Source organism: Rattus norvegicus, chromosome 13 (assembly GCF_021556685.1).
Source record: "Rattus norvegicus strain SHRSP/BbbUtx chromosome 13, alternate assembly SHRSP_T2T, whole genome shotgun sequence".
In the NCBI taxonomy this organism is placed as follows: domain Eukaryota; kingdom Metazoa; phylum Chordata; class Mammalia; order Rodentia; family Muridae; genus Rattus; species Rattus norvegicus.
In genome coordinates, this window is record NC_141546.1 from 80,478,170 (window position 1) to 80,500,709 (window position 22,540).

The 22,540-nt window shown below is 44.9% G+C and overlaps 1 protein-coding gene across 2 annotated transcripts in view; it reads right to left on the reverse strand.

Annotated features, from left to right (window-relative positions):
- The window catches only part of Mpzl1 (myelin protein zero-like 1), a 36,759-nt gene extending 15,224 nt beyond the window's left edge, over nucleotides 1-21,535 (reverse strand). For both annotated transcript variants that reach the window (NM_001429783.1, NM_001007728.2), the window contains 1 exon segment: nucleotides 21,312-21,535. In NM_001429783.1, the coding sequence (NP_001416712.1) occupies nucleotides 21,312-21,402 (91 nt within the window). In that variant the 5' untranslated portion in view covers nucleotides 21,403-21,535.
- Nucleotides 21,536-22,540: the final 1,005 nt, after the last annotated feature.

The following is a 22,540-nucleotide window of genomic DNA, read 5'->3' on the forward strand; positions in this document are numbered from 1 at the left end:
TGCAGGCAAAGTGTAGAGCTGCCACAAACTGCATCCCCCTCTTCCCTTCCGGTCGCCCTGTTACTAACATCTGGCATCAGTGTGGTACATTTGTCTCAATTATAAACATATTGCTACATTACTGTTAACTAAGGTCCCTAGTTTACATTAGGGTTCATTCTTGTAAAGGCTTTTTTCTAAGTCCTGTGGATTTTAACAATGAGTGTAGCAACATATAGCCCTCACTAAGGAATCACATATAAAAGTCCACTCTCCTAAACACCTCTGAGTGCCTCTGATTAAGAAATGGCCTCAAGATCCTGGAAACACTGGCCTTTTACTGTCTCTAGATTTCTGTCTCCTTCCCAGCATTGGATAGCTGGAGTCACACTGTAGATAAGTTTCAACACAGCCACAGGAAAGTAACAAATGCAATGGGAAACACTCCCGCTGTTCCACAGATTCTAGCATTCAACCACTTGCCTTCTTGGGTAGTTGGGCATGGTGGTGCAGACCCTTAATCCTCAAACTCAGGAGGTAGAGGCAGGCAGATCTCTGCGTTTGAAAGCAGCCTGATCTAGAAAGTGAGTTCCAGAACAGAAAACAATGGCGGGGGAGGGGGGGCTTCTTGGGATTTCCCTGGTGGACTGTTTGCTATAACATGAATGTCTTATTTTTATTTCTTAAAGAAGTTTTTATACTCATCTGATATACTGCCATTGTCACTGCATTAAGCTCTACTCACATTTATATTTGAAGCAATACTTAAATTTAAACGAAGTTAAACTAATCTAAGACACACTTAACTGACACTCTTCCTAGAGAGGACTCAAGGCAGGAAAATGTATAAATTATTCAGCTTTCTGAGAGAAATCTTACCTCCTTTAAAATGTCCCTGTGCTAGGGACACGGGGCCTCTAGACAGCGACAGCGCTGACCACACTGGTTGGTTTAAGTTCGCATTTTTCCTTCCACGTTGTTTACTTAGCTTAAGACCAGGAAATGCCAATTAAAATGTGTCTACCGTTCTGCAATTTTAAAATAGCTCTTCCCCCACCCCTCTCTGTAATCAGAGGCCAGGGCAGGGCAGTTAGAGCAGGCAGCCTCAGTAAGACCGTCTGCATTCAGAACAGAGGCATGTTCACAGGCTAAATGCATTTGCCCTGAAACCATTAACTTAAAAACACCCATCTGCAAAATAAGGTATTCTTATAAGAAACAGTTTGGAATAAATACCTGCTGTGTTCAAATACCCTCAGAATGAACAGACCAGCACTGTCACCGGACGACAGTCATTTTCTCCCCGAGGGTTTGACTGTGACTCCAGCCAGGAAGAATAAGAGCACCTCCTCATTCCTCCCAATCATCTTGCAAATGTTTATTCTCAGAATATAATGGGCACTTTGGCTATTCTTTTAAATAAACCGATAGCCACACTGCATCAGGAAAATTTTTTTCTACTCAGTGAGGGTGGATTATTATAGGGAACAATGGATTATTATTTGTGGTCCAGACCTCAAAATAAGCCTTTCTTTGAGACTAGGAGCAAACAAAAGACGTTCCTTGCCGTTGTGGGCAGGCAGGAAAGCCGCCCCGGGGACGTGGGTTTCAGAACCGGTGACAAAGCACAAGACAGAGCAGTTAACCAGCTCCCTGCAGGACTATAGCTTGCTGCAGTAGCTTACTCCACATGGTTTTGACACATTTTTCCTCAGATGGTGAGAACAGCAACAAGTTTCTTCAGGAGTTTTGTTAAGTTAGAGCCTTGTCTCTCAGCCCACTTGTAAGGTCACAGGCCTGAGATCCCCCCACTGCGAGCCTACAGCAAGGCGATGAGAGGTCAAAACCAGCCTGGCCTACACAGTGAGAGCCAGGTGGCAGAGTTTAAAGTCAAGAGTTTTGAGAAAAAGCCTAGTCAGATAGTTAAAAAGGTTCTCAGCAGTCTATGTAAGATGGGCCTGATTTAATTACTTCAAGCTGGTGAGTAAAGTTGTTCTGAAACACCTTATCACCAGTTAATTTGAACACACAACCCTTAGAGCAGATCTAACCCCAGACAGTCCCAATGTCCAATGTACACCTTTCTCTCATGAAGAAACCCACCTCAGATTCACATCCCCACTCCTCCAACCAATGCATTCTTGCTAAGGAATGAAACTACCTTCACGTGGTTAATCAACGGTTAGGTTCTAACTCTTATCAGATAGAGTTCATTCCTGCTCCATAGCATCTCATAGTCTGGTTGTGGAAGGTTTTTCTCCTGAATTCTCTTATCTCACTGCCCGCTCCTTCCCTGCTTTCCTCATCTCTAAGCCCCAGGACACTCTGACCCATGTGCACTTAGCGTTCCTCTTTGTGACTTCATCTCGCTTTGGGGCTCCTAAAAGTGATCGCTCAGAACACACAAATTTGAAATGCCCAAACCAATCCCCTCATTCTTGAACAGCAGCTTGGCTTTCCATTAACTTCTGTGGCAGTCAGTGGCAAGGCTGACCCAGAGTGGTCCTGACTCCTTTTTCTCACAAGTTCCAAAGCTGTCTAAAAACCACATTCCCCATTCTTTGACAGTTGAAATCTCTCTGGGATTCAGTGCTAGTCTTGGTCTAAGCTAGCACTTTCACATGGAGGACTTCAATGGCCTCCTAACTAGGGTCTTTACTCTATCCTACTCACTTAACTACACGTGTTCCACAGAGAGGTCAGGAAGGTTCTGTTTAAAAGCAAAGGTAAGATTTTATCACTGCTCTGCTTGAGTCTTCAGGGCTCCCTACAAGACCCACAATCAGGCCAGCCCTCACATCCCTTGAGGTGGGTTAGCCCCACCTCTCCAAACTCATTGAAACATGCAGCAGTATCCACTCCGAAGCTAGGAATGTATCTAAGTATGGAGAGCGCCAAGGAGGACAAGCCTGGGAGTGTCTCAGAGCCCCGGGATGAAGAGAGATACAGGGAAAGGAACTGTGTCAAATGCTCGGCATAGCTATCTCAAGAGGAAGCCTCGGGGGAAGAAACCCTTGCTTGCTACAGCAGCTGGAGTTCATCCTGTTCTTACCCAGCACACTGCAGCAGTTCTTCTGGCTTAAACGTCCATGTGTTTTCTTTCATTTTAAGCTAAAAAATTTCTTTTTTTTTTTAATTCCTGGTACCACTACTACAATTTACGGGGCCACATACCTGATGTAATGAAAAGAAAAGCTACAACAGGTAAAAGACCTTGGCATGTACACCTAATTGACCCTACACTGCATTAATACACAGCTGCGCTTTTGCAAACCATGCTGTGACAGTTCTGAACAAGAAGGGCTTCCTGGCTATGGACCCTTGCTCCTTCCGTGGCAGGTTTTTACAGTTCCTCTAAAGTATTGAAGATGACTGTCTTAGAGTAACCTAGAGCTTTCCTGACAAACCTGCCCTCCCTTCTGTAGCCATTTTCTGCTGCTTGTTAAACCTTCTGCTTCCATATCTACCACGTCCACCACGGATCAGCAGCTACCCCCATGCAGATTATCTTAAGCATCCCAACACTGCCCTCATCCATGGATCCAGGTTTTGATGCTTTTATCCACTCTAGTTTCCAAAGTCATTACAGTTCCCACCACCACCACAGTTACCTCCACCACATATAACCATCATATATAACCTTCATATAACCATCATATCCTCCTCTTCTCTTCCACCACCTTGGTCTCCATATCCTGTCCACCACCATAGCCTCCTCTACTACTGTAACCATAACCACCAGCACAGTGACCACCGTCACCTTCAAGTCCTTTATATCCACTGTCACCACTTCTCTAACTACCTCTGCGGCCACCATCGCCTCCTCTTCTATCAAAGATTCCACCAAGACCAAAACTGCTTCCAAAGTTTCCTCCACGACCCATAAGCTGCCATATCCACCTCCCCACCCTCTCTACGCTCCAGCAGACTGCACCTCTTCTTCACAATTACGTCCATTGAGAGACCTCTCTGTGTCAGCAGATGCATCACTTGTTTAGAAACGGCCCTTCTCACATCACAGTTAGGCTCACTGACCACTGTGGTATTCCTGAACAACAATGTCATTAATTGTGTCACGATCGTCAAAAGCTACAAAAGCAAATCCTCTTTTTCCCACTCTGTCCGACTTCCAGAACTTGGATGGTTTCAACCTGCTTATTTTTTCAAAGTGGACTCTCAGATTATAGTCTTCAGGTTCTTCTTTAATACCACCAAAATCGTCTTTACGGACTCTCTAGAAACGGCTCCTCCATTCTACCACAACCATCAAGTTTGCGTGGCTGGGCACATGTTACATCCACCTCTTCAACACAGGAGCAAGTCACAAAACCAGAGTCCCTGGAATGTTTTGTTGAAGGTCTCTCATCTCCACACAACCTGTTAACGTTTCTCATTCTCAGAATGTTCTTTTAAACTATTATCTGTGGTTGTAAAGCTTAAGACACCAATAAACAGCTTCCTCAAGTGCACCTGTTCCTTTGGATCATGGCTCCAGTTTGAGACCTGACTCACCTCTTCCAACACAAGTTCAATCTGTAAGTGGTTTCTATGCAAGAGCAACAACCAGCTTTTACCAAGCACACTCCGACAGTCTTTCTTGCTTAAGCCTGCACGTGGTTTCCATGCAATGGCAGAGTATGGGATCCAATGTGCTTTTACACAAGCACACTGCAATTGTTGTTTCTGACCTTCTACAATGAGCGGGAATGGCACCTTTGTTAGAAATGGTCTCCTGTGTGAGCAAAGAGAGAAGCTAAAAAGCAGGTGTCCCTCTAAGGTTACAGTCCACGTAGCCCAAGCAAAGGGTGGGTTCATTGGTTTCTTAAACAATTAGGAATGGCTTGCTTTGTCCTGCCCGCCCCCCATAATTATTATAGTGGAAGATCACAGTTAAATTATTGTGGATTCAGACAGCTCGGCTTCAGAGTCATAAAAGAGAGTTCTCAGGGTCTAATTATAATGTCTGCACATGCAGATGTGAAGAGCACCAAGACACAGAAAGAACTGTGCTAAGCTACATTCCAAGTCACCAAGGCTGAAATCCCAATGTGAAAAAAAATATCAAACGGATTCCTTTCAGATCTAGAATTTATAATTATGGGATCATGGTAAAAAGTGGCTATTATCTTAGATGTCCACCAACTGCTGAATGGGTAATGCAATGTAAGTATGCACAATGGACTTTATTCAGCTGTAAAGAACCTGAAATTATGACGTGTAAGAAATACGTAGAACTGGAAAACACATGAAGTGAGGTAACCCAAGCTCAGAAAGACAAACCATGTATTCTTCCTTATATGCAGATTCTAGCTTCTGATTTTCTTTATGTGCATTTAGGTGAAGTGTGCACAGAATCAAGGAGACTTAAAAGGGCTTGTGGGAGGGAAAAAGAGATTCTTTAATTTGGGAAGGGAAGGAGAGTAGAACAGATATGCTATAAACACAGATGAGTTAAGATAGGGGTGTAGGGGGAGGCAGAGGATGGGAGAGGAGAACATAGTGGGGAAGGTCAACCAAAAATAATAATGTATCAAAAAATGTGGAAATCTGATACTTCTCAAGATAATGAGGAAATAAAAGTTGAGGCTAGATAGCTCAGAGAGTCAAGATGCTTATTGTACAAACCTGATAACCGAGTTCCATACCCAGAGTTCCAAGTTGGCTTAGCCATTTAAGAGACAGTATGACATGGTTTCCTGCCCCTGGAACAGAGCCAGAGTGTGTGGGCCTCCATGAGTGTCAATGGTTGTTGTGGCATATGGCTTGTTTGTATAACAGTATACATATTTTCATGGTCCTCCTTCAAGGAATGTCCTCTTTGCCAAGGTTAATGACTCCATGATAATCAAAGACAGCATGAGTCCGGAAGGTGAGGGTGTGTCTATGTCTCAGCAAAATGGTAGAACACTATGACCTTCAGGACAACCCTTAAGGCTGTGGGAAAGAATGCTGAAACCATGAGTTCAAAAATATATAATTTCTCAACTATACAACATATAAGGATGCAATATGAGCTGTACAATGAGCTTCACAGTCCTAGAGGAACAAAAGCAGATGAATTATGAGCCAGCTTGTCAGGAAAATATTAATGTTTCTGCAAGCATAGACACATAAGTAAAATGTAAGTAAAAAACATAAGAGTAAAAAAGAAAATTAAGGGAAGCAAAGTGACTGCTGCAACGTATGTTGGTAAGTTTTTTGTGAACTTGACACAAATTACAGTCATCTAAGAAGAAGGAACGTCAAGTGAGGAAATGCCTCATCAAGTTGGCCTATAGGCAAGCCTGAGGGACATTTTCTTGATTAATGATCAACGTGGGAGGGGCCAACCCACCTCAGGCAGAAGAGAAGTAGCTGAAAGGGAGCCTGGAGAGCATGCAGTAGTCAGACTTTCTCCATGGCTTCTGCCTCACTTTCTGCTTTGAGTCCCTAACAGATTTCCCTTTCATGGTGCACTGTTTGGGTCATAGTATTTATTACAGGAAAGGGAAAAAAAGGAGAAGGAGGAAAAGGAAGGAGAGGAGGAAGAAGAGGAGGAAGAGGAGGGAGGAAAGAAAGAAATAAAACAAACAGAAAACTAGGACACATTGCATTAAGTTTGAGCCCCAAAACACTTTAAAATGATTTTTTCTGTTGACATCAGGCCTACAAATAAAACAAAAATGAAATGAATAAAAAGATGAAATGCTTATCAAGTGTTTCCATACTCCATGAACTTACATCCAAGGCTCACATAAACAAGCTTACATATAAACTCAGACACAGTAATGGCATCGGCACATTTTCTCCCCCTTGGTTTAGCAAGAAGTAGAAAACTTTGCTGAGTTATGCTAGAGCTTAAAGGTCAAGAAAACAAATAAACAACCTGGAAAGAACTCTTCAGTTACTGAGCCCTGGAGAATAGGACTTCTAAAACTACCAATTTACCTTTGAGCAGTGACTTTGACAACAAAGAGCGCGGAGCCTGCCTCAGACTGAAAGACACCTAGAAAATACCTGACAGGAAGAAACAACGGAGCAAGGTCATTTCTACAATGATGCCCACCTTGATGTGCCTATACTTTAGATGGAAAGCCACGATATATTAGGAAAGATCAAAAGGAAAACAGTATGAAACAACAAAGAAACAAAGTTGTGTTTCTTTGGTCTGGCAGCTGGTCTGGCTGACTCTGACCTGGCAATCTATCTAGCTGAGTCCACAGGCACAAGTGCCACACCACCCAGCCCCCTGAAGCAAATTCATGCTCGGTTAGACAAACACGGCTTGTCCAGGAGGTCATTTCCTGACATAGCCTGTTCCAATACTCTGAATTATGAACGTAACAGGAAGTGAGTGAGGCGATCCAATGACCTTGTTACTCCAAACAAATTCAAACTTGTAAAATCGCTGGAAATACACTGGAATAGCACAGTTGTGAGTAAATAAAACACTCCCACAGCCCAGGCAGACAATGGGCCTGAGAGTGCATTTGGTTGAGGCAATCCTCCCCCTGCTACTATGGGTCCACTTTCAACCTTAAGTGTTACAGAAAGGATCCTGTTAAGGTTTTCCTTGTTGAAAGAAGGCTTTAATCCACAATTACCCCACCTCCGACCGCCCTCCCCCTACCCTGTGCCCCAAGGACTTTGACGTTGTCAGTTTGGTCTCTTATGATGAGTACAAATCCATCTACTTAGGAACTGCTCTCTGACCCATCTTTCCTTGATTTTGTTGGTACACAGTGATGGGCTAATATTCCCTCCTAAGACAAGCACTCATGTGACCTTTTAAAAGAAAAGGACAAAACACACTAAACACGAGATTATTCAGGATGAAGTTACTGCTGGGCCACAGTGGTGGGGGACCGATACCTGGGTCCTTACTCTCTGTTTACCCCACAAGCAGTGTTCTCTCTCTGCCTTTTTCCCTCACACATTTTATGTTTCAGAATAAAAACTGAGAGGAAGCCAGGTGGTGGTGGAATGCTTTAATCTCAGCACTTCAGAGATTAAGGCAGGTGGATCTCTGGGTTCGAGGCCAGCCTGATCTACAGAGTAACTTCCAGGACACCTAGAGCTACACAGAGAAGCCCTGTCTTGAAAACCAAAACAATAAAGAAACAAACGAACAAACAGAGGGAAAGACATTAGTAAGAATTGGAAAGATGTCTTTTTTCAGTCCCAGAATGTTCCAGTCAAAACCTTCAGTAGTGCCCACTGTGCCTGCACAATCTGGCTGGAGAAGCAGAGCTTGATCTCGAGTCAGCGGCAACTGGGCAGGTGCAGGGCTGCTTGGCTGCAGTTGGTGGCCAGAGGCCACTTAGAGCTCAAATGGGCTCCTTTCTTCCATGTGTCAGCGTTGCTATTTTGGATCACTCTTAGCTGAATGACACAAAGTCAGGGACGCCTACAAAAATATACACCACTCAGTGAGCCCAAAACCCTCATCAAGTGAACTTTTGATCCCGTGACATCCTGTCCTTCCCTGGTCACTTCTCCCATCATGCTCTGTGGAAAGGATAGTTGTCTATAGCCATCAGAGGGCAGAGGACGGCTTCTATGTTCACCATTACACCTTTTTTACCTAGCAGACGCCTGGCCCCCTCTCAGTGTGTTCAGTATTGTTTGAAGGGGGTCACAAAATGAGAGAACTAACAAAAGAAAGAACAAAACATCCAAAGTTCTAACTGATTCACAATAAAGATTTCAAGATTTGGATTGGAGAGATGGCTCCATAGTTAAGAGCACTGGCTGCTCTTCCAGAGGTCCTGAGTTCAATTCCCAGCAACCACATGGTGGCTCACAACCATCTATAACAGGATCCGATGCCCTCTTCTGTGTGTCAGTGACAGCATACTCATATACATAAAATAAATAAGTCTTTAAAAAAACAACAAGGGTTGGGGATTTAGCTCAGTGGTACAGCGCTTGCCTAGCAAGCACAAGGCCCTGGGTTTGGTCCCCAGCTCCAGAAAAAAAAGAAAAGAAAACAAACAAAGAAAAAACAAAAACAAAAGCATTTTTAAACTTTAAGATTTGCAGGGATGGGAGTGTATGCCTTTAACCCCAGCACCCAGGAGGCAGAGACAGGTGAGTCTCAAAGTTTGAAGCCAGCCTGGTCTATAGAGTGAGTGGGTTCCAGGACAGCCAAGGCTAGAAAGAGAAACCCTGTCTTAAAAAACCAAAATCCAAACCAAACAAACAAACAAAAAAATCCAAGTTTTAAATCACCATCATACAGATTACTGAGGGTAAAATCTGTTGGCTGACACAACCTTGAAGGAAGCATCTGCAGGTCTCCCCCAAAGGGACTTATCTGTCAGACTTTCAATGCAAGAGAAATTTCCTGGTCCTTGTAGGAACAGGCAGGATTCCCCAATCTCTCAAAATCAATTCCTACCATTCACGTCCATGTCCAGCTGGCCATGTCTCTATCCTTAACTTTTTTTCTGAACCAACAAAGATTGTTCTGTTGCTGAAATGAGAAATATTCAAAAGGTCCTGAACCAGGCCAGTCACTGTGCTGATCACTTGACTATAAGGCCTGGCATTGCTTCTCTGTCTCTCTGTGTGCACTGTTCGTCTCTTTCCTGTAACTGGTTTCTTTTTTCCAATCAAGCATTCATTCTTACAAGCCTATGCTGGAACTGACAGCCTTGTGCAGACAGACAAACATCCACAGTACATCAGGGCGGCACCATTCCCTGCATCTGGACTCCCAGGGAGTCATACGGGGATGTCCCATGATGGGCCTTCCCTAAAGTCCAAAAGCTCAGTGCAATCAAGCAGGCAATGCAAACGCCATTCCTGCCCTCCGCCTGCCCTGGAGTAGCAGCATGTGGGATCCAAGCACGTCCTCAGATTTGGCAAGCAGATAAAAATACGGTACTTTGGGTAAATCAGATCATTTTACTTCCCAGGGTTAGAACTTAACACCCAATGTTGAAAGCCCCGGGGGTCCTTCATTACCACTAGGGAGCCCACCATTCAATACTTCACTTTTCCAAGTGCAGAAATGTACACAATTTTCTCTTTTAGCAAAAGATCACTGTGTCTTAAAACTGCATGAATTTTCAAATCTTAGAAGATTTACGGTACATCAGAAGCCGTGGGAAACAAATCTGGCTATTACCGTAATACATCACTATAATGAACAGAAAGGAGACTGTGCTCAAGGTCAATGGCAAGAAGGGCATTCCTCAAAAAAAAAAAAAAAAGAAAAAAAAGAAAAAAAAAGAAAAAAAAACGTAAAATAGAATAAATAAATAAAAGTTAGTGGTGCTCATTTAAACTACTGAAAAACTCTGGAACTACTATGTGTGTGCTCACAATGGTGGACTTAGCACTAGACACACTAGAAGTAAATACTGCTGTGAACACTGGAGTCTTTGGGTTACAGTGATGTTGCAGTACAGGTTCAGCAGGCCCAACAGCCTTCTCCAAAGCATCACCCTGGTGGAGGATGCTGGTGACACGGGAGACTGTGCATAGACACATAGACGAGTGTGTGGATGGGGGAGGGCCTGAAACAAATGCATCTCCTGTATAACCCAAACAACTCTAAAAACCAAAGTCATCTTAGAAGGCCTTGGGGCTGGGAGGCCACTAGTGGTTAGGAGAGCTTGTACTCTTCCAGAGCACCTGAATTCAGTTCCAAGTACTCAAGTTAGACAGCTCCCAAGCTCCTGGAACATCAGCTCCGGGGATCTAATGCCTTCTTCTGGCTTCCTCAGGCCTCTACAGAGAGGTACTCACAAGTACTATAAGCGCAGGCGCAGGCGCAGGCGCAGGCGCAGACGCAGGCGCAGGCGCAGACGCAGGCGCAGGCGCAGGCGCAGACGCTTAAGATTTGTTCTTTAACACAATGCATGCCAGGGGTGGTGGCACACGCTACGATCCCAGAACTTGGGAGTTGGAGAATGGGATGAGTTCAAGACCATCCTCATCCACTCAGCCAGTTCAAGGCCAAGCACGGTCACATGAAACCCAGACTGGAATAAACTAGGAAAATAAAGCAATCAAAACACTCATACGTGGGGCCCATAGCATTTTATCCTTTGACCTTTTAATTGTTGCGAAGTGTAAAGGCATTCAAAACCTTTAAATGCCCACAAGACCAACCACTCTCTGGCATACCAAAGAGGAAGTCAGACCTTCACTAGTGATGCCCTTCCACAGGAAGACCAGGCCTGTGGCAGACAAGCTCTACTTCACTGCACTTGACTGAGTAAGGTTCAGGCATAGGAAGGTTCACTAGTAAAATAAAGGTTACGGACCTGAGACTTTCAAAAGACTAAGGCAATGCTCTATGGTCTTCTTAAAGACACTGTTAAATGTGCACAAAAAAATAGTAACCAAGTCCGAGTTAAAGATGCCTTCAAAGTCTCCATACACACACGATACCTACCATAATGTCTGCGAGTGCAAACTGTCGGGACTTTAATGGTTAGAGATGTACATTAGGAAGAAATGAAACATGAAGCTAGTGTTTATTCTATAGCACAGTGACCAGAACATCTACAGATTCTACTGGAGGCTTGAACCATTACTGCTCTGCCAGGTTTTGAGAAATGCAAGTGTACTAATGGTGTGTGAAACCTAAGTCTTTTGCCAAAACGTCCGGAGTGGGCCGAACAAGCTAGCAGCATGGCTCACACACAGGAAAGTGAGGTAAATAGTGGCTAGAAATGTTTAGAGCTGTGTAGAGCTGGGGGCTGTGTCGATTACCAATTATTTGGGGGCAGATTCTCAATTAAATTTGATTTGAATGAAAATTTGTCCATGCCCATTTCTTATTTTAAAAGTGCCATATTTGGACAGGCAGTGGTGGCACACGCTTATAATCTCAGCACTCAGGAGGCAGAGGCAGGTGGCGCTCTGAGCTAGAGCCAGAATGGTCTACAGAGTGAGTTCTGGGACAGCCGGGGGTCCACAGAGAACGTCTTGGAAAAACAAAAACAAGCAAAGAAAAAAAAAAATTGCCACCAACCCTCAGCGAGACCCTGCAGGCTTTTCAAAACCAGGGTCCTCCCCTGCTTTCTATCTGAGGTGCCACACTCGGGAGCTGGAAGTGCCCACTTCCTTCCACGTCCACAGTAACATTCATCCCTTTGCACACATGATGGCTATTTTTCTCTCAACCCAGAACCAGGCCGGTCTCTGTGAAAGCCCAGTCTCCCGAGGTTCCATCCAAGGAGACTGGTGAGGATGCCTCGGATTTGATGAGTTCTGCCCTGATACTCAGTGTCTCTCATCCTGTATCTCATGGAAGCAGAACCTTCCAGAGAAAAACAAACTCTTGATTAGTGGTCCTGCACAGTTCAGTGCTAGGTTCTGCAGGGCTATACTGGTCAAACACCATACACGGATGTGTGCACTCTCATGAATCGGGTGTGCTGGCACATACCTGTAATCCCAGCAGAGACAGGAGGATCACCACCACAAGTTTAAAGTGAACTCTAGGCTGGCTAGAGATACACGAAAGACTGTGTCTCAAAAAGAAGAGTTGAGTACACGCAGTAAGCAGATGTAAGCTCAGAAAAATGGCCTCTGTAACAGGAGCATGGCTGTCCTGAGTGTGGGTTATTTACCGTTTTCCCACCATTTCCTTATATTCCCATCAAACCATCATGCACCCTGAAGTACAAAATAGACTGCACACAGTTAAAGTCAAAGTCTGAAGAAGCACAGGGAGGAAGGGCAAGCTTTAGGAAAGTGCATGTGAGTTTTGTCCAGAATGTCAGAAAGACTCCAGACAGACCAGAGGCACATGCTGCAGAAACAGAAACAAGAAGAGCGGTTTAAAGCTTGGAGTATGCAGATCCAAAGGGTTTGAACTAAGCCTAAGGGTTTTTAAACAGGACAACATGACCACGGTGGGCTTTCTGGATGAGATCACCCATTACACAGCAAAGAGAAGAGAGACTCAGAACAAAACTTTCCCAAAGGATTCTTTAAAATGTCAATTGTAACCTCGATATCAGATAAATACAAAACTCCCAGAGGCAGAATCTGATCTCAAATCATCTAAAAATGGTACTATTAAGAAAATCAAGTTATAAAAGTACAAATACTTTAGATAGGTGAGGTTTTTCTTTTTGAAGATTTATTTGTTTATTTTATGTATATCAGTACATCAGTACAGTCGATGTCACCAGACACACTGGAAGAGGACATCCGATCCCATTACAGGTGGTTGTGAGCCACCATCTGGTTGCTGAGAATTGAACTCAGAACCTATGGAAGAGCAGCTAAGCCATTTCTTTAGCACAAAGGAGTATTTTTTTTCCTTTTTTTTTTTTTTTTAAGAAAAAAGGACACATGCCCAATTTCTTTGAAATAACTAGCAATAAGAAATTCTAGAGCATAAAGAGACAACCAAGTCTCTATTCAAGGTGAACCTGATATACATGGTGTGTCCCCTACATAGCAAAACCCTGTCTCCAAAACAGGGGAAGAAATGAATTCTATAGATTTATCAAAAGCTCTTACCTAAAGCTTAGTTTCAAACACCATAATCACTTATGGGAATTTTTTTAAAGATTTATTTATTATATATAAGTACACTGTCGCTGTCTTCAGACACACCAGAAGAGGACATCTGATCCCATTACAGATGGTTGTGAGCCACCATGTGGTTGCTGGGATTTGAACTCAGGCCCTCTGGAAGACCAGTCAGTGCTCTTAACCGCTGAGCCATCTCTCCAGCCCACTTATGGGAATCTTACCAAACATCTACGCAGTTTCAAAATATTCCTCACAGGATGGTTCCCTACAAAGCAGGAAATGACGGTTACTGTACGGTGGAGCAACATGGCACCAGGAAGGGAAAGAGGAGCCAGCATCTCTTGGTGACCTGCACGGAAATCAGTGTCACTCTTGTGACATTCCTGCCAAATACAGAGCCAAGTCACCAGACAGTGGGCCGAGGGGCAATCTACAGTGTAACTGGCCTCTATTGTTTATATGTTGGTGTGAAGCCAGGGGATGGTGGCACAGGCCTTTAAACCCCAGCACTCAGGAGGCAGAAACAGGTGGATCTCTTGAGTTTGAGTCTCAACTCAACTCTGTTCTACAGAGTGAGTTCCAGAACAGCCAGAGCTACACAGAGAAACCTTGTCTCAAAACAAACACAGATATGGGTGTGAATTTTAACAACCGAGGAAGTGCTCCTGACTAAAGGTGACTAAAGAGACAGGGGCCACCAGGATATGAAGGATGTTCTTAAGACAACAGGCAAATTGAAGCCACATACTGCACAATAAGACTACTTCAATATCCATCTCCTGATTATGAAGGACACGGGTCAGACATGAAAGTGTCTCTAGAGAACGTGCAATGGAGTAGTTGGGAGTATGGGAAGCATCATTCCTGAGGCTGAGCTGAGAGGGAGGAGAAAGAGATTCAAATGGTAACATTTAAACAACCTGAAGGCACACAGTATTCTTCCCATTTGTTTGCAACTCTTCCTTAAGTCTGAAATTATAACAAAATAAATATGAATGAGAAAAGGAAAACAGTGTCTTACTGTCCTCTTGCAGACATTTGAGCTACTATAATTCAGAGATGCTTCTGCAGCCTCAGGAGGGTGATGAGCCCCACCTAGAAATGCTCAGCTTGGAGACTTAACCCATGTTCTACTCCTTACCGCTCCAGTGCTGGTTCTTACAAGGGAGCTGCTGGTACAATCCAAGCCACTCTTGTCCTTGAGTGACAAGGACTTGACTGACAGAGCCATCTACCTCCCTAGTCCAGTATGAAAGTTCTTTTTTTTTTTTTTTTTTTTTTTTTTTGGTCTTTTTTTCGGAGCTGGGGACCAAACCCAGGGCCTTGCGCTTCCTAGGCAAGTGCTCTACCACTGAGCTAAATCCCCAACCCCAAGAAAGTTCTTTAATGCTGCTATAAAATGATTATGAAATATAGATTACTAAATGAAAAAAGATGTGAATACACCCTATACAAAATTTAACTCAAATAGAGCAGACTTAAATGGAAGAGGGAAAACTATACAATCTTAAAAAAGCACGGGAGTTCATTGTTGTGCATTGTTATTAGTCAGTGATGGTTTCAAAGAACCAAAGCAGAAGCAATAAAAGGGAGGAGTGTGGGGCTAAAGAGATGGCTCAGTGGTTAAGAGCACTGTTCTCCCAGAGGACTGTGTTCAATTCCCAGTACCCGCATGGCAGCTCACAACTGTCTGTAACTCCTGTTCCAGGGGACCTGACGCCCTCACACAGACATGCATGCAGTCAAAATACCAATGTACATTAAAAAAAAAAGTAAGTAGATTATAAAAAGGTAAGATGGGTAAATTGAGTTTAATAAAAATTAAAAACTTTTGTGCTTCAAACTCTCAAGAAATTGAGATGAAAACTCTCTAATAGGAGAAACTGTTTGCCAGCTGTGCCTAACTTGGTGAGCTGCAGGTCAAAGAGAGACTTTGTCTCTAAGGCAGTGGAGGGCTGGGAGGTGACTGGAGGGTGCTCAGGGGTTAAGAGCACTTACTGCTCTTGCAGAGGACCAGTTCCCAGCACCCATATGGAGTCTCAGAACTTCAGTTGTGGGAAATCTGGTCCGCCTTCTGGCTTTCTTAGGTATAGCACAGGCAGGGCACATTTGCATAATGCAGGGAAAACTCAAGACATAAAATAAAATATTTTAAAATGAAATAAGCACAACCAAGGTAGAGAGTGCTTGAGGAGTGATACCAGAGGTTGATCTTTGGCCTGTACCTTATACACACACATTTGGGGTAAGGGTAGGGGCAGGAGGTGGGAACAGGAGGTGGGAGGGTAGAGCAGGGGGGTGGGGAGCAGTCAACATTTCCCTAGTCCCTTACTCCATTCTGGACTTCCTTAGAAAACCTGCCCTGCTCTCCAAAGAGTTATGGACCTGAGGCAAATGCAATGTCATCAACTCAACCAAATTCTGCAGTGAGTTCAAGGCCAGCTAGAGAAACACAGCAAGACCCTATTTTACAAACTCAAAGTAAATAAATACCCAAATATAAGTGTATTAAAATGTTGTGTAAAATCACCTTCAGGATACTTCTAAATGTTATCTATTAAACAAATGAGTTTGCATAACAGACTTGCTCCCACCCCAAGATATCTCAGCATATATATGCTTCTGCAGATATATGCTTCTGCAGGGTTTTTAAAAAAAAAAAAAAACACTTCTGGTCCTGTCATTTTAGATCAGGGTTACTCGACCTGGAGTGCCTGCTTCGTTAAGTTATTTTAGAACTGAAATTAGTTAATGCTTTCAAAGAGCTGAAAATGGTACCTGGCCTAGTATACATTCCATATACTGGAAGAAATAAGCCAGCAGCTGCAGGAACACTTAGGTACATTCCTATTGGACAGACTTATGCCCAAAGAAAATTATTAACTAAGAGATATTAGCCAGGGAGGAGGATGAATTAGAACATTTAGGATATAATATGCATTAAAATGTCATGGAGAATCTCATTACTTTGTATTCTAACTTTAAAAATGACCATTACTGGAATGAGAGTAAAACCTTGGTCCTACTTTCTGTTCATTACTTATCTGTTCAAATGGTCTCTAAGCACTGACAAGAACCTAGGCATCTTCAGTCTTCCACTATGCCCTAAGGCTTTTGTGAATTTGGGCCTTGTGTGACCCCTTAGTTCAGTGTTTCTCAACTTGTGGGTCATGACCTCTTACGTGGGGGTGAATGACTTTTTCATGGAGTCATCTAGGATCCTCGGAAAGCAGATTTTTATACTACAATTCCTAATAGTAGCACATTACAGTCATGACCTAGCAACAAAATAATCTTATGGTTGGGGTCACCACAACGTGAGGAACTGTTTTAAGGGTCGCGTGTTAGGAAGGTTGAGAACCACTGTCCTAGTAAAGTGCCTGTGGAGCCACCGAGTGCTATAAACAGGTCAAGGTTTGCACAGCATCCCTGTGCAGAAGTCTCTGCCAGCAGGAGGTGAGGCTTTCCAACTCTCTCCTCAGCATGCTTCCTTATGGGAGCTCCATTCATCAGGAGGGAAATCACTGTTGATCCGCCATGACTAGAAGGTTCCTGAACACACGCTCTGGTGGGGTTTCTTTTGAGTCTCCCCCTCGTATTTGCTGGCATGAACCAGAGGAAACAAAGCACTACAAACCAGAGGCTAAAGAGAAGAGTAAGAACCGAAAGCTAGGGGGCGGATAAAAGACCGGCAATGCAAACGTCAAATTCCCAAACCTCCAGGTGACAAGACTTGATTACTAAATGGAGAGCAGGCCCCCTCGGAGAAAGTCTGCAGAGAACTGGAGCTTAGAGATGTAACTAAGGGAAGCTGTGAGGCCGAAGTCAGGTTTCTTAACTAGACAAATCCTACGGCACGTCTGTACTGCACGATCTGAGAAAGATCTGAAAGGGGACACTACTGCAGATGTGAGAGCAGACGTGAGGCTGTGGTAGTGCTTTCCCAGACGCGGGGGACTGCCAGGTGCATACAAGGAAGGGAAGAGTTTGCCAGGAAATGATTCCAACAATGGCTGTGGAGAGCTGCAGTGGGAGACAAGCAGCCAGGAAGTGACTAACGCACTGAAGGGCGGTGTGGTGGTAGGGAGCAAGACCACAGTCCTGATGAGCTCCAGCAACTTGGAGTGGGCTTGGGAGACTGCAGAGAAGAGCAGGGTGACACTCTGAAGTTGGTGTGCTTTCTAGTAACAGTGACAGTCAGAGGCTTAAGAACCCCAGGAGGAGAGAAAGCCAGGCTAGTAAGAAACAGCCTGAGAGTGAGCAGGACCTCAGAGAAACAGGGACTTCCTGTAGGTAAGGGGTCATGCAGGTAAGTAGCCCCCAGGGAGATGACATAGGTGAGCCAGGAAAGAGTTATCTGCCTATGCTCCCCAGGCAGATGTCTGCTGGCCTGTCAGGCTCCCTGGGCTTGTTGTTTAGTTTTATAGGAAAAGCACCATGCGGGGATTTTAGACCTCACTTTTAACATTTGTTTACAGTAAATTATCTACGTACCTCATGAGTTTAGAAAGTTTTAACTATGATCTTAAAAACTCAAGTCAAATTTAATCCCAACATTTAGGAAGGCCAACGCAGGAGGATTACTGTGAGTTCAAGGCCAGGTTGAGCTAGCTACACGGTGAGTCTGAAGCTAGTCAGAGCTATATAGCATGTGAGACTCTGTCTCAAACATATATACATACAAATAAATTAAATAAAAGGTTAAGAACTCAAAAGTTTCTCCACTTCAAACTTTCAGGAAACAAACGTCAACTTGCAAATGAAGTCATGCCAGCCCTGCTATCCGATGAATCCCTCAACAAATACCTGGTGATTTACTGCCCAGGCATTTTCCAAGGCCCTGTGGTGGGAATCATTCTGAAATAAGCATTCTACACAAGTAATGGTGGAAGAGAGGCGATGTCACTGGTGAACCAAAGCCAGGACATCTCCTGAAAGGCTTCACTCGGGGCTCCGGTCTGCACTGTCATTTTATACTCTAAAACCACAAGGTAGTGTAGGCACCAATGTTTTGTGGAAACATTGGCAGTGAGCGGATTGCTAAGGCTGACTGCCCACTGCTCTCAGCTGTTTCTTCGGGTCGTTTTGTTCCAGGTATCAGGCAAAGTCATGCTTGGTCAATAGGCAGTATGAGCAGTGCTTGAAGTAAATCGCTACGTCAATCAATACATCATCAGTACGGAATAAGTGGTCCTCTCGACCTTGTTCTCCTTCAGCCTCGGTAGTGATTTATATCTTCATAAGCATGAAAAACTAATCTCCAGGAGAAAGAATATAAAACAGAGCAGTGCAGACGAGTGTGTAATGGGGTCAGTAGGTGTGCCAATAACCTCACTCTGTGACCAGCACACCCAGCAGGCATGAGTGCTGGCTGCGTGCAAGGCTTCCAAGTACTCAAACTTCTCAGCCCAGTGTTCTTCCCATTTAACATTAGTTTAAACATGTGGACATATATAGCACAAATTAAGACACACACACACACACACACACACACACACAAACACAGCGACTGTTAAGGTGAAGGAGAAAAGGGGCGAGGGGTTTGAGTTTTGATACAAGATAAATTACCACAGAATGGACCACATTGGTCACTTGTAGAGTTTAATCTACTTTCTAAATGGCAGGCCTCTGCCCTGGAAAACTGAAGTCCAGGGCAAGACCCTAATCAAGTTTCAAAACTGAGCTTCCACACCTACAATGTAACTGTCGGCAGCTTGCAACACTAACAAGTTGTTGGACCACCTTGCTGGAGAGACTTAAGCCCAGATAATAATGGGTCAATGGGGTGGGTGAGCCCACACCCTGACCTGGGCTGCTTAGACTTGCACATGTCTCTTGCCCTCTATTTAAACCTTAAACTTTTCAGGACTCTGGGGATGGCCTGGAATTGAGTCACTGGATCTCCTGTGTCTTCCCAACGTGGCCACACTGAGTAAATCTCCACTTTCCACAGATTTTTGTTTATTGATTTGACTATTTTGACTTCTCAAGAACCTGGAGTCTTAGGGTAAAGACTGTGACCCCAAGTTCCATAACAGTTTCAAGTACTTAACAGCTAAGAGGTGCTGATAGCTATTTGCTAAGTAACTGAACAGAACTTGAGAAGCTATTCTAGATGAAAACGGTGGTGTGTTCCCAGCTCCCAGGTGCCTGGAGGCTGAAGCAGGATTGCTTGAGCCCAGGAGTTAAAGGCCAGTCTAGACAACATGGTGAAAAGAAACCTCAAAAACAGAAAAGTCACGTGTGGTATACACCTTTAATCCAGCTCTTGGGAGGTGGAGGCAGGAAGATGCCCAGTTCAAGAACAGCCTGTGATAAACCGTGAGATGCTGTCTCAAAAGAACGTTTTGTAAAGATGAACCCTTATGTGTAGTTCCTTCAAATCAGCCCAGACTGGCCTCCAACTCATGTCCCAGCCACTCAAGTGCTGGGATTTTAGGCATGAGCCACAATACCTGGCTTCTATTTAAAAAAAAAAAAAAAAAAAAAAAAAAGATGGTTTCTTTTATACCAGAGCAGGTGGCATTTCATTCATAACACAAAGTTTCTGCTTCTGCTGCTTATAACACCCTGAACTTAAGATCACTCTGACTGCCCTGTCCCCAACAGCAATGTCTGACATTACACAATTCAGCCCACAAGAGGTCTGATAAAGTGGAGTTTCGGTCTGTTCTGTCCTCCTTTGCTTAAACACAAATACAACCCACACCAATTCATAAAACAAAAAAGAACAAAAACAAAACAAAAAACCCACATCTTTCTGTTTCCTTAGGAGAAACAGGGGGTTAAAACAGAACAGATCCCATCTGATACACAGAAAAGGAACCTTCTCCATGTTCACCTCTATAACAGAATCTTACCTATATTTTCTGGTTCCAGGGACTACTACATTAAGAACTTTTGCACGAAAGTACTGAGTAATGGATTTTGAACAAATTACATTTTACACAACAAAAGAAATGAGTGGGAGGAACCCCCTCCGTGTTTTCTTAGCAGTTCGTCCTCTCAGTAACCACTACTTAACCGAATTCTGAGACAGAAACAAGTACTTTGTTTTGAACAACACACAAAAAAAGTCCTGGGGCAGACACTTCTTCAGACGTCCCATAAAACAACTCGCCCAAGACTTCACATAAACCAAGCCGGAGCCTTTATCAAAATCTTGAGTCTGGTTATTTGGAAAGGGCCTGGAAGTGAGGCTTTTTAAATCAAAGTAAAAGCACGCTTTGGAAATAATTCTGTCTTGTCAAACTACGGTGCCCATGTTTACCATTAAAACGAATTCGACCGAATTCTTTTAAGCCTTTGCTTTCTAGTCTAGAAGTAACATAAATTTCGTTTCTGTGATTTGCAGACCCCCGAGGTGATATAAATGAGGTTCTGAGTTTTCAACCACAGAGCATTAAGAATGGATCTGAGAACATTCGAAATAGATCTTAGCAGGTAAAGGAAAAACACTGGTTTAAACAAGGAAATAAACCAACAAAGGCCCCACAGGTGAAAAATCCTACAATCTTCCGCCATCTCCCAAAGGTGGAGAACCTCAATTCTAGAGTCCGACCCCCGGGCAGTCCTGAGCGATCCAGAATCACCAGGAAGCGACGGCAGGGGACTGGGCGTGAGTGGGCTCCTGGGATTGCCCCCAGGGAGCCACAAGGTAAGGTGCCCCCATCTCCGCCCTCCAAGCAAAAGGATCCAAAGAAAGGTTCCTCGGCTCTGGGCCGCGCTCCCCGGGCGGCGTGCCCGGGCCCCAAGAGCGCGCAGGCCGCGCCCCCTCCCCTCCGCGGCGCCCCGAGCGCGCGCACGGCCGCGGAGCCCCCGCCCGACCCTGGCCCGGCATCACTCACACAGCCCGAGCATCGCGGCTAGCGCCGACCACAGCCAGCGCCGGCGGGCCGGGGCCGCAATCAATGTCACGGCTCCGACGGCCTCTGCCATCCTGCTCCCGCCGCTCCGTTCCGCCCGGGTTCCCGCAGCGGTTGGCTCGCTTGCCTGAGACCACACAGCTCCGGATCGCGGCTGCGGGCGCGAGGACACCTCCACGCCACAGCTCCCTGCTCCCGGCCCCAGTGGCCAACCGCCAGCCCTCAGCCCAGCTCCAGCCCCCGTGCCCGCCCCGCTGCCCGCTCATTGGTCTTTCTGGCAACCTGTGAAGGAAGCCATTGGACAACTCGAGTCCCCGTCAGCCCCCCTCGAGCAAGGCCCCGCCCCCCGGGCCCCGCCCTTGGTGTGTCAGTGCAGCATGCCCGCGTACTGTGCCTCTGCAGCGGCACTACATTGAGCCTGCCTGCGTGGCTGGAGTGGGGCTGCCCTTCGGCCCGCAGCCGCCAGAGGCTGCCCTCTTCGCTGAGGGGCCAGCCCCACAGTTCTCTTAATGTTCCTCCCCACGTTCTCTTCCAAGTCCCGATCTGATTGATCTCCGACTAGGATCTGCTTGGTTACTCCTGGCCTCACCTAAAGAAAAGCAATTAATTTAGGGACCGGGTGGGGGAGGGGTAGGAGTGAAGAGTGAGGTGAGGAAAGACTTCCATCCAGTCGTCCAGATAGAAAAGGAGCCACCATCTCTTTGACCTATGCCGAGTGTCTGTCTTTGCCTGAACTGGATCATTTGCGTTGCAACATGAGAAGTCTCCATCTTGCCCTAACTTCTGAGCAGTCCTTCTTTTGGCTTTTCAAAGGACAGGAAAGGAGTGGGAATTGGAACTCTTTCTGGCCACCTAGATCATCAATGAATGCGCTTACTGTTTGTTTAGTGTATCAATGTCCCTCGGCCTGTAGATGAGAAGTGAGGACGGAGGATGTGCCTCACTTCGATTCAGAAAAGTGCCTGCTGCGTTCTAGCTGCCCAACAAATCCTAGTGTGGGAGGATTCTGAGAATGGTCTTCAAAGAGGGAAGAAGGAGGGACCAGAACACAAAACAGATGAGAGTGACCGAAGAGCAGGAAAATCCAACTGAGAGTCTGGGGAAGGAAAACAAGCTTTGGACAGGAACAAGAATAGAGGCGGGGGTGGTCCAGTCGACCACAATGCAGTCTCTCGTTTCAGGATTTTGTCAAAAGCCTGTCTTAACAGTGT